Source organism: Drepanopeziza brunnea (genome assembly GCF_022702325.1).
Source record: "Drepanopeziza brunnea f. sp. 'multigermtubi' strain 214-2 chromosome Unknown ctg4, whole genome shotgun sequence".
NCBI lineage: Eukaryota > Fungi > Ascomycota > Leotiomycetes > Helotiales > Drepanopezizaceae > Drepanopeziza > Drepanopeziza brunnea.
In genome coordinates, this window is record NW_027094067.1 from 1,829,346 (window position 1) to 1,841,550 (window position 12,205).

A 12,205-nucleotide genomic window follows, 5' to 3' on the forward strand; every position below is an offset into this window, starting at 1 on the left:
AGTGTCGAGGCGATTGGGGAGATGGGGATTGGGCATTGGAGATTGGGCATTGGGCATTGGGCATTGGAGATGGATATGCACTTATCTAAAACGAGTAGGTGTAAATTGTAATGGTACCGGCACTGTTGAATAGCACAAAGTACGGTAGGTATACCGGTACCGCATGCTTCGACCCGTCTCTCAATCAGGCCCTTACCCCCGTTGAGCCCTTATCGTAGGGGGGGGGCAAGGGGGGGGTGGATCTGGTGAGCCGGGATGGTCATGCTGATTGGTGCACAAAGCTCTTATCCGACCATCGTGGGACTAGAACGGTGGGACCATGGGACCATTGTGGGGCCGTCCCGCCGTCGCAAAGCACCAACTTCCCACTTCCCCTTCACAAGGCCTTGTCCGGAAGTACGCACTGTACCTACCTACCTACTGCGGGGCTCGTCTGATTGGCCAGAAATCTCGGGGCCCAAGACTCAAGAACAGCCGAATTCGTACTGAGAATATTCTTGTGTGCCGCTCGACAATAAAGTCTCCCCTTCTTATTTCTTTCATCCCCCCCCCCCTCTCGTCGTTGCTGCGGACCGACTGACTTCTCCCCCTCGGTTCTGTGTTTCCCTTCCTTGGGTATTTCTCTCTTCTTTCGACAAGAGGCCACCCACCCACCAACTTCCCTTTCAGCCTTTCCCCCCGCTTGCGACCTCCACGTCTACGACACACGATCACGATCACGATCACGACCACGATAAGCGGCAACGCTAAAACAGCCATCGCAGAGTTCAGGGAATCTCCATTTCTACCACTACAGCCCAACCGACCCGGTAACACTTAATACCATCCCAACACCCGACCTCGAACATCGAGCTGCGCTCCATCAGTCGTTACCATGGCCGTCGAGTACAATGGCACTCTCGCGACGGGAGGTGACTCGCTGACCGAGGATCTCAACATCTACTATGAGGTGAGTCTCCCCTCCCCCGACTGCATCTCGGGCCTCGACCCTTTTCCGTGGCATCGAGCTGACACTCCAGCAGGCCGGTGACATCGCTTGGATGATCACCGCCACCGCCCTCGTCCTTCTCATGATTCCAGGAGTCGGGTAGGTCTTCAGATGAACCAATTGGTCACTCCGACAGATGCTGATCCTCCTGCTCCCAGATTCTTCTACTCGGGTCTTGCCCGCAGAAAGTCCGCCCTCTCCCTCATCTGGCTCTCGGTCATGGCCGCAGCCGTGGTCTCCTTCCAATGGTTCTTCTGGGGCTACTCGCTCGCCTTCTCCCACACCGCCGGCAAATACATTGGGGATCTGGAGAACATTGGTTTCCGCAACGTGCTGGGAGCTCCGTCGATTGGTTCGAGCAAGATTCCAGATCTCATGTTTGCTGTCTACCAGGGCATGTTTGCCGCGATCACCGTTGCTCTTGCTGTTGGCGCCGTAGCTGAGCGAGGCCGCCTGCTTCCCACTGTCGTACGTGTACCCCACGCACCAATTCTTCCCGACTTCGACAGCTGACCAGTTTCCCAGGTGTTCATGTTCGTTTGGACAACCGTCATATACGATCCAATTGCCTGCTGGACCTGGAACTCTTCGGGATGGGTCTTCAAGATGGGTGGTCTCGATTTCGCCGGAGGCACCCCGGTACACATCTCCTCTGGAGCCGCCGCGCTCGCTTACTCGATCATGTTGGGCAAGCGCCGTGGCCACGGCACCCACGAGCTGAACTACCGCCCGCATAACGTGACACACATTGTCATCGGGACCGTTTTCCTGTGGGTGGGTTGGTTCGGATTCAACGCGGGTTCCGCGCTCGCCGCCAACCTCCGAGCCGTCATGGCTGCCGTTGTTACCAACCTGGCTGCCTGCGTCGGAGGGATCACCTGGTGTGTCCTTGATTACCGCCTCGAGCGCAAGTGGTCCACCGTCGGCTTCTGCTCCGGTGTCATCGCGGGTCTCGTTGCCGTCACCCCCGGTTCCGGGTTTGTCCCCGCTTGGGCTGCTATCGTCTACGGTGTCGTCGGAGCCGCAGGAGCCAACGTATGTGATAACGAGCCTCCCATCCCAAACACAAGCTAGAACCCAGCTGACACTGTACAGTACGCCACCAAGCTCAAATTCGTCCTCGGAATCGACGATGCACTCGACATCTTCGCCGAGCACGCCGTCGGCGGCTTTATCGGCAACATGCTCACTGCCTTCTTTGCTGCCGACTACATAGCCCATCTCGACGGCTTCTCCGAGATCGATGGCGGCTGGATCAACAAGCACTGGGTCCAGCTCGGTTACCAAGTCGCCGACTCGGTCTCCGGACTTGCATACTCCTTCTTCGGAACCTGCATTATTCTCTTCGTGATGAACCTCATCCCTGGCCTGTCCCTGCGCGCTTCGGAGGAGGCTGAGATTCTCGGTATCGACGATGCGGAGATTGGCGAGTTCGCGTACGACTACGTTGAGTTGACCCGCGAGGTCCTGAACGACGTCGATGATTCGGCTAGCAAGTACTCTCACTCGAATCTTCGCCACGACGGCGTTGAGAAGCCGATCTCGTCTTCCGAAGACCGCCGTGATACCATTGAGCAAATTTAACCTCTTATGCTTGCTGTACGGGGTGCTCGGCTCGATTTAGCCTGGTGCTCTTTCCAGATTTCTCGTGTACTCAGCGAACTGCGCGTGCGAGCGTCTTTTTTCTTCTTTGTTTTGTTTATCTTAGTACACCCTTTTCCCCTCTGGATACCAGACCAGGCTACCGATCGATCCTCTACCGCGAAATGTAAAGATACGTCTTGGCGCAACGGGTTGACTTGAGCTCTCCCCCCCATTGGTGACGTGTAACGTTTGTAAATAGGGCCACGATGGGCAGGATGGGAATATGCTTGCTGGGTTGATGATGGGACCGGGGATGGGGAAGGTGATCGGAAATCGGTAGCCTACTTTCTTTCTCTCTCTCATGACCCAAAGCTGAGCCGGCGGGTAGCAGATAGTAATAGGACGAACAAACTTTTTCAAAACAAACCTCTCGGGAAAAGAAGTACAATCGCACTGTGTGTGCATTCCGGGTGACTCGTCCTTGAAGAAAGAAAGTCAGACATCGAAGGAAGATGATCCTCGCTCCCGCCCGTCCCATCACTGCGTCGCGTCTTCTCCCTCGGCATGTACATGAATCAGAAGGCGCGCCCCGCTTGCTTCGGCTCGGCTCGACTCGGCTGCGCTCGGCTCTCGGTTCGGTCTGACCCGCCTCGGTTGGATTTGTTTACGTCACTTTCTACTGTACTCTCTCGTCCTACGTAAGGTCTGAGTGGGCTAGGTACGCCCATGAACGTAGGAGCTTTCGGCTAGCTGGCTAGTTGGCTAGATGGCTGGTATTACGGGTGCTACGGGTGCTACGGGTGCTAGGCTATCATCAGGGAACGAACACACGGGCGCGTTTTGCTTTTCTTGGGTGGTAAGGTTGTGGGTGGATGGGGAGGTGGGGAGGTGTGTGTGTGTGGGTGTGTATGTATGTATGCCATGTATGTATATGGCGGGAGGCTTTTGGATGGGGGATTGGTTGAGTTGATGAAGGGGGGGGGGGGGGGGGGGGGGGGGCTGGATGGTTGGTATGCTTTCTAGGAATGTAGATGTGTGTGTGAAGTATGTATGTGTTTTTTTCATTTCATTCCACTTCGCAAGCAATCGTAAGGAGGGAAGTAGGGAAGGGAGCGTCTTTTTCTTCTTCTTTTTTTCTTCTTCTCCTTCTTCTCCTTCTCTTTCTTCTCCTTCTAGATCGACTTTTCTATTTAACATCATAGCAATCGAGGGACGGACTGGCTGTCAGTTCCTTGTGTCTCTCTGGTTTCATTTGTGTCCCTCTGGTTTCATTTGTGTCCCTCTGGTTTCATTCGATCTCATTTGGCACTTCGATGGGAGCCGGATGTCTCTGTGTGGGACGACGGATGAGAGCGATGTTCTGTTTTCTATCTCATCTCTGTTCCTGAGTGGAGGGGGTAGGTGGGTTGAGGAAAGGGATGGATGGATGAATGAAGGCATCAGCAAGCAACACGACGCGTTCCAGCCCCAGTCCTAGTCCCAGTCCCAGTCCTTGCGCCGTACACCCAGTCTCTAGCCGCGCGCAGCCCGTAGAAGCTTTTCGATGACTGTCGTCCCGGGACGGGGCGCGTACGGAGGTTTCCCCGACGGCGATATTGGAAGCCTGGCTTTCTGCACGAGGCGGCGTCGACAGACCATAGTTTTTTTTTTTTCTATTATCACCTTACTTCAGTTGCAAATCGAAAAAAAAAAAAAATATATATATATATATATATACGTTATCGATTTTGTATCGAAAAAACTCGAAGGTAGCGATTTGTATCAAGAATAAGCCAACGACGAGAAAAGCCGTGACAATAAAAACTAGATGTATGAGTCGAGGTAAGCGAGCTCTATTTTATTTATAAAGAATAGTATACATGTCTGCTATTAATATAATTGAGATAATACTTATCACGCAGGAATTATAATTGTAAAAAAGCGTAAAACGCTCGGACAGTTTAGCGAACATTCAAGAACGTCGACTTTTCGATTACATTTAGAAGTAGAATAAAATAATGACTGTAAAAGCTATAATAAGAAGAACAGGATGCACGAGTCCGTTTGATTGAGGGTTTTTTTTTTAAATAAGAAAATTTTTATATCTAAGTCCAATATTAAGGTACGACTGATATTAAAAAAAGTAAAAGTTGTAATATAAAATATTTGATTTTCAATCAAATTCCATCGCAAGTTAGGTACTATTCATTCTGTTAATTGTGAAAATGTTTATGAAAAGATTTCCTACTCGGTAGGAATATCAAAGATCTCGATTGCGCTGATCTATGCATTTGGACTTCAATATTATAGCTTTATTCGTTGCAAAGTTATTTCCAATACAAGTTGAAATAATCAAAATGGGACACCTGCTTGACCTGGGACACTTGCCTATCTTGACTGTTACCGAGAGCCTGCAGGTCAAAGTCAGCGAGCGCACTGACTATTAATTTCTTTCGCAACATTCACCCAAAGCTGAATACCGCTCCCTCTATGCTTAGTAGCTACTAGTTTCCCCTGTGCGCGTCAAAGTTAAACAGAGGAGAGAGCCGGGGCGTTTCGTGGTGGATCCACCACCTCCTCCCTTCCTTGCGGGTTTCGAAATAAGGTTGTTTGCTAGGCTAGTAGGAATCCCCGTGGGGGTTCTCAAAATGCGAATGCGAAATTAGTACAGTAAGGAAGTCGTACTTGCGGGACCTTCGCTCTGCCTCGAGCAGGTAGGAGCCCGACAGAAGTCTTGTCCGAGGCGAGATGTACGTAAGAGCGGACCTCGTCAAGAGATGGCAGCCTACTTTGCAAGACCGGTCAGAAAGCATATCCTCGGACGTCTTGTTAGCGGGCGACCGGAAAACATCCTACCAGGATGCAGCTAGGTACTACTAACTACAGGACGTGAGGTACCAGGAGTGTCTCGAATCCGCCCCGAGCCTTACTTTTTGAATTCTTCACTCATGTATCTTGTCACCGGTTTGGACATAAACATTGCGCTGGATACGCAATTAAGTAGGCCAGGATCGCTTACTGCATCATAGCTACTTCACAGAAATTTCTGACTCCAAATTCCTCAATCAGGGTGGAGCATTTCGGGGGGCAGTAGCCATTACGGCGAGAGACTGACTGTATACGATTTTCGATCCCCCGGAATGATGACAGGGAAAGAGCACGACATACTGCTTCTAGCACGGGACTATGGTATCTCGGGAGGCTGGCTCTGAGTCGAGAGGGGATCCTCGCACTATCCGATTTTTGGAAGTGGTCTTGCAAAAACACATCCAAAAACAGCCGGAGAGCGTAGCAAAAATGAAAACGATCCTGTCCACTTGTGCGGTTGTCAAAGCCCACTGTGGAGATCGATCAGGAAGCGGCGACTGTATAGGATGTACATACTAGTACATACACAGTGGGAGGCTCTCCCTCTCCCATCCCATAGCCCAACAGATGCCCAGATACTTGAGTCTGCAGACCACTCCGCATCTCCACTCTCTCGTCTCTTCACAAGCCAAGGATGTGGCAGCGCTTCCTCACGTCGCCACTTGGTCGCTTCTCCAAACGCCAGCGTCAACCGTTAGAAGAACTTTCCGATGAACCGGATGCAGCCTGAATCAATCGGCCCCTTCCACCTTTTCCAACTCTCATCGAATGGTGCCAACTTTGAAGAAAGAATTCCCGAAATCTTTGTCCTTTTCGAGTAGCCGCTACTTTTCCTTGAATGGTGGCGTTTGATGTGGCCAGTTTCCATTTCTAGGCTGTCGAGGCCTAGCTTAGCGAGTGACTGGGCTCTGTTTATCATTAACACGGCTATCGTGCCCATGTTGACCTGCACTAGCGAAATTTGATAATAACCTGAATAGCTGTTCAAGCCTTAGTGGATATTTGTCGGCTTGCGGATTGATCAGAGAAGGCCGAAGCAGCTTTGAAGAACATTCGTCTAGTGCCTGCTCGTATTCAATCGAGAGCAGCTAGAACGGCTGTTACGTGGTTCAACGTCTTTGTTTGGAATATCATAAAACTAACGAGTCTATCTTTTATAAAGTTATTTAGAGTATGAAATTCCGATGGACTTGACCGAGAGCATTCAACAGCTACTTTGAAAGATAAGTTTGGTAATGCATTGCAAGATACACATCGCCGCAAATGCCCGAGACCACCAAGTAAGTGGCCTCTAGCCCTTTTTACGCAATATACTGATTATTCACAGCCCATGCGCTTGTGAGCTCTGCCGATGAAAATGCTGATCTTGTTTCGCTGGCCTTCTCACTTCTGTGATTGAGGTGCCACTTTCGTATACTTGCGCTCTTCAGGGTTTTGTATCACTACCACAGCACGTCGCTGAATCTCTCTTGAGCGGTCGCCATCAAACCAATCCCAGACACTCGTCAATGCAACCACAGCTTCTGCACGTCAGCCCTGGCTTGTTGGATGGAATATGGCCCAAGATCAAAAATTCAAACCCCCCAAAACTCACCAGCAATGAAAGTCAGCACAAAGCTCATGACCGTCGCGACCAATCCTGGATCTCCGCCCTTGATTAGCCACCCTGCCGTCAGACCTGCGATCCCAATAAGCCACATGCCCGCGAAGAGCACAATACGGTCTGGGACATAGTCCTCAATCAGCTCAATGGCCATGTCCTTGTCGTACGAAGCTTTAAGTAAGCATGACTAATTGTGAATGTTTCCGTTCTCAGAGGGAAGAGAGATGTCTTGGGACACAGGCTAGAGAATGCTGCCGAGACAGCCCATGAAAGGCAACAGATGTCACAACAACTGTACTTACCAATCCTTCGGCGAGAGCTTTCTGCCTTAGCAACCACCGGTTCCACTCGTAAATATCTATGGCACCGTCCAGCTCTTCTCTTGGATTTTGCCAGATGCGCATGAATTTAGAAGAGAATATGTCGTCTTCCTGGTCCGGTCTGAAGAACATGCCGTCGCCATACTATCAGAACTTCAACATTTGATACTTTTAGGCCAGAATCGGGGCTTGGCTCTTACCTGGAGAAGCCGAACGGTGGATAAGACTTTGAAGCTCAAGAAGCGCCTGATACTTCCCCGTAGTTCCTTCTCATACGTCCTGCGCATTTTTTGGAAGACATGCAAGTCTGTCGTGTAGTGCTGTCCTCCCCTATCTAGCCGGTGGCCCGTAGAAGACCGCAGCTGTACGAAGCGGTAGTCGAAGGCCTTTTGGCTATGCCGGTAGACGCAAAGTACAATACTGTTCCGAACTTTCTCGTTTGCTTTGGGATTGGGCTGCTCGGCGAGTGTTGCAAGATCGTGACGATTACCACCGCCTCCACTCCCACCGCCTGCATGTCCATGGCCGGAGCCCGGGTCCTGAGGATATTGGTAGGATGAGACTAGGTACGGAGACGGCGTCACGAAGCCTGGGGGAACAGTGGGCGGTGCAGGCGGGAGGAGATGGGCCCGTGAAAACGAGCGGCGATTTGGACGCCCTTCGTTAGTATTCACATGCGAGCCGTAAGGGAGAGGAGGCGGTGGCTGAAGTGGTGGTGGAAGTGGAGGTACCTCATGAGAGCGTGGACGGTTGCGATGAATACTAAACTCGGGTCCGTGCAAAACTGGCATCGGATTGAGCGGTAGAGGGCGGGGTTTTCCTAGTGGGGGAGGTTTATATGCTCCAGAAGGTGAGCGTCTTGGTGGCGTGCCATATGGTAGTTGAATGTGCTCTCGAAGAATGGAAACAGGTATGTTTTCTCGTGATGGGTGACGACGAATTTCATACGTGTACCAATCTTCCTCGTCGGATCTCTCTGGTACTGGAGCCGCCGGCTCGAAAGCATGACTTTGCCTATCCGTTCTTGAAGAACGTGGATTTGGATCTGGGCCAGTGTGCAAGCTTGCGGGTTCGTCTTCAACCCGTGCTCGTCGATCTGGAGGCCGAGGCGCGCTGTTGGATCTGGGAGTCAGTAACTGCCTGGTCGGAAATCAAAATTTGGGAGAAGGATGAGACCCGGATGCCTTGGAACGATGTGAATTAGACTACGATGAGGTTCGTTTTGCCCACCTTGGACCTGCATCTTGAAAGGCTACAGTCTCGTGCTCTTCTATAATCTCTGGGCGAGAAACGTTTTCTCTCCGCGGAGGCGCTGGACTTGGGCCTGGCTGATAACTCGGATCTTCGTCATCTCTGTCTCTTCTTCTAGGGGGCACCTTTTCTAGTCGGGGAGGGCCTCCGATAAGGAGATGAAGAGAAGGCCCACTGCCATGGTTGTCTTCAGCACGCTGACTGTGACGTCTGCTGGATGCACTGCGCCGAAAGCTATCCGAGTAATTCATTATTATGACTTTGAAAGCGAGTATGAAATATACTTAATCTCGCCATCGGACAGAAATCAAGTTCAAGATTAAATGAGGTTCAGCTCTGACGATATGTAAGCTTGCCGGGGTGGGGGAGTGGCACGGTGCTTAGTGGATTGGAAGTGGCTGCATCGGGGATGTCAATATTCGGTTAAACGAGGTAGCGTCGCAGCATAGCATGAGCAGTTGAGAATTTGACACTCGGGGGTCATCAAGTAAGGAGCTGCAAATAACAAGTTAGAGGTCGTCAACATCACTTGTGAATAGTATCTACTTCCCCACTGTCAGATCAATTTTGATCCCAACTTTCGACTGCTGCATAACTTAATATTGAGATTTCCAACTCGCTCTTCTTGAAGCTTGGGCTTGTGGATATGTTGATGTTTTGAAGTGAAGAGGGTAAAATACGTTTTCGACCCTCGCTGAGATTAGAAGGGAATTAATAGCCCATCCCCACCCCACTTTCTCAAACGACTGTGTAGCTTACCTCCGATGTCACTTATCGTCGGCTTGACCTTGCGATGAAGCAGGATGAATTTCCTCCGAATTTCATCATCCAGACTCCAAGAAGAGAAGTTTCTGCAAAACCTACCCGGATTGCCAAGATTCTATCAAAAAGAAAGACACACCACAGCAGTAACCCAGGTTTCAGAGTCCAATGAGCACGCCGATCACTTCGAACAGGAGGTCCTTCTCTTTCAGATATGTGTCACTATACCCACTTGTGTAGGCTACTTGGTTGAAATGAGTCTAATTTTTATCAGGTAGTCCAAATCGTGATCGAGGACCCCAAGAGCCATTTCCACATTTCCACGCGCTCCTTACACGGCTCTTCCAGCTTTTGCAGGCGTGTCTCGTAGTACAACTGCCCAAGGTCCATATGCTTTTGAAGGGCTGAATATAGCGTTCTTTTTCCCGACAATTAGGTAGGGCTTTCTCTTAATTTCACTACATGTTTTTGCTACAATATTACACCCTCTTCTCGGGTCTTGAATTTTCATTAGGTCTCGGAGTAATAGTAAGATATTAGCCTTACCCACACTTACAAAGGGCTTCGATGTGCAAAGAAGGGACAGAATATTAACTAGGTATCAACTGCATCTCTCGGATCTGAACCGGGCTTTATAAGGAACGCCAAGACCCTCGTTCGTTTTGTTCTTGCCTACCTAGCTAAGTACGTACCTATATACATATTGTTTGCAGCATTAGCCAAAAAAGAAATACAATGGCGGTAACATACAACAGCAGGTATTCGCTGGTGGTCACCCACCCAACTACTAATCTGCCGATCTGAGGCTTGTGTATGGCAGAGCGAACGGGATGCCCAATTCTCCTCAGTCTATGGTCGTATGTGCCAGACACATATTTGTATGGTTATAGAACCAACTCCAAATTTTTCCTCGCCTAGCGGCCCCGGAGGGCTTGGATGTCAGTTAAGGGTGTAGACTTGAAAGTTTGAAGAAATCTTGTCGTGTATCTGATGTGGAGTACTGACTAGCATCTGAGTCTTATAAGTACCATGATCAATGTCTCCTGGTGATTTCGCATGTTCAGGCAGAATGGTTCATGAGGACCATGACCAAAACGAATTACGGGTCTGAATTATTAGTTCTTGATTCTCGAGCCAGCTCCAGCCTACATCAGTTTAAATAACTTATCATCCATAGTGCAAAGCCTCGCCATCTCAAACTGCTCGTCAGTCTGGCAAACTAGCAGCTTGTGCTTGGCGCCCTCCTTCCCAACATCCTGCACCACATCCTCAATCACCTTGCTATTCTTCTCTCTGTCAATCTCAAACCCTAAACACGCCGCCTCTTCCGCGACTCTCCTCCTCAAAAAGTCACTTTTCTCGCCAATACCACCTGCAAAGACCAACGCGTCAACCTTTCCGTGCAAGGTCACGTAGTAGCCACCGATGTAGTTCATGATTCTGTCAAGCAAGATGTTGAACGCGAGTTTCATCTTGGGATCGTCTGATGCGACGATGGTGCCGAAACTCGTGGTGCCAGTTAGCGACTTCCACCCAGATTCTTTATTCAAGATCTCTTCTGCGCGGGAGATGTGCAGGTCCGCGGTTGAGTTTGGAGAGATCCTTCCTACATCTGACGCATAGTGGAAGACGAGGCTACGAGGTAGGTCAGCATGAAACTCTCAAACAGAAAGATGATAGACGAAGCAGACCTAGGATCCACACTTCCACCTAGATATGTCAGATTTTTCTCCTACTTTCCTTTAACTTGTTGGTTGATTAAAAAGAAACTTACTTCTCGTTGCACCTGGCAAGCCCGCCAGCGGCGTCAGGCCCATACTCGTATCCCAACTTTTCCCACCCCTCACCGCGCACGCACTGGCACCACTACCCAGATGTAACACAATCAAACTCGTCTCACTTTCCTTCTTGCCCAAGAACTCAGCCACGCTCCTCGTAATAAACGAGTAACTAATCCCATGGAATCCATACTTCCGCAACTTGTTCTTCTTCGCGATATCTTGGTTGATCGGATACGTCCTGATATGCTCCGGCATAGTCTGGTGGAACTCGCTGTCGAAGACGGCCACATTCCTCGTCTTGGGCATTCCCTTGATGCAGTATTGCGCTATTTCCAAGGCTGGGGCATTATGCAGCGGCGCGAGATCAGTTAGGGCTTCGAGTTTATGGTATGTGTCTTCGTTGATGATCTGGGGAGTTGCGAAGTCGCCGCCGTGCACAACGCGGTGGCAGACGATGGCAATGTCCTCCTGCTTTTGGATGTCTGGAAATTCGGAGTCGTCAATAAGCATCTTGAGCATGTGTTGGAAAGCATCTTTCTGTGTGGTGATTTTCTCTTCTAATTTCTGATCTTTACAGATGGATTTGGAGGCGCGTGTGTATTTCAGTTGCGGCGGGGGAGAAGTAAGGCCATCGATTTGGGTTTCTGCGAGTTGCTTTGGCTCGGATCCTGATGTCGCTGTGTAAACAGAGATCTTGACCGAGCTGGAGCCGGCGTTGATGGAGAGGATTATTTTTGACATGGTGGTAGGTAGAGTGGCCTTTCAAACGGAAAATACTGGAAGTTTTTCGCTCAGCTTGGAAGTTTGAGCTTGGATGAAAATATGTTGTTTGTTAATTTTGGTCCTCAGCCCCGTTCCAACTGTCGATCCACTCGCCAAATCATGATATGACGTTCCAAGCCGGGAGATACGTAGCTTATCCCGAGTTGAGTTTAGAAGTGGATCAAGCCGACGGGCCGGGAGGCCGGGAGGCCGGGAGGCCGGGAGGGATCCGAGCATCTTCAGCCTCACCACGCCATGTTTACTCTCATCCCACTCTCAGTCTGTATCCTATACTCCGTACTCCGTA

General features: G+C 50.2%; 3 protein-coding genes across 3 annotated transcripts; 1 reads left to right on the plus strand and 2 right to left on the minus strand.

The window, feature by feature from the left end:
- Nucleotides 1–874: 874 nt before the first annotated feature.
- L3040_003304 (uncharacterized protein) lies at nucleotides 875–2,572 on the plus strand (the record flags this gene model as incomplete). The annotated part of the gene is made up of 5 exons (XM_007293678.1): nucleotides 875–949; nucleotides 1,023–1,087; nucleotides 1,147–1,456; nucleotides 1,514–2,023; nucleotides 2,084–2,572. 5 exons carry the CDS (start codon nucleotides 875–877, stop codon nucleotides 2,570–2,572), a joined length of 1,449 nt encoding a protein of 482 aa, XP_007293740.1.
- A 4,230-nt stretch (nucleotides 2,573–6,802) lies between these two features.
- On the minus strand, nucleotides 6,803–8,585 carry L3040_003305 (uncharacterized protein; the record flags this gene model as incomplete). Its single annotated transcript, XM_066154415.1, has 6 exons — nucleotides 6,803–6,939; nucleotides 7,014–7,179; nucleotides 7,325–7,486; nucleotides 7,543–7,904; nucleotides 8,291–8,455; nucleotides 8,573–8,585. 6 exons carry the CDS (start codon nucleotides 8,583–8,585, stop codon nucleotides 6,803–6,805), a joined length of 1,005 nt encoding a protein of 334 aa, XP_066012379.1.
- A 1,915-nt stretch (nucleotides 8,586–10,500) lies between these two features.
- On the minus strand, nucleotides 10,501–11,877 carry L3040_003306 (uncharacterized protein; the record flags this gene model as incomplete). Its single annotated transcript, XM_066154416.1, has 3 exons — nucleotides 10,501–10,990; nucleotides 11,047–11,065; nucleotides 11,130–11,877. The coding sequence occupies 3 exons, from the start codon at nucleotides 11,875–11,877 to the stop codon at nucleotides 10,501–10,503; spliced, it is 1,257 nt and encodes a 418-aa protein (XP_066012380.1).
- Nucleotides 11,878–12,205: the final 328 nt, after the last annotated feature.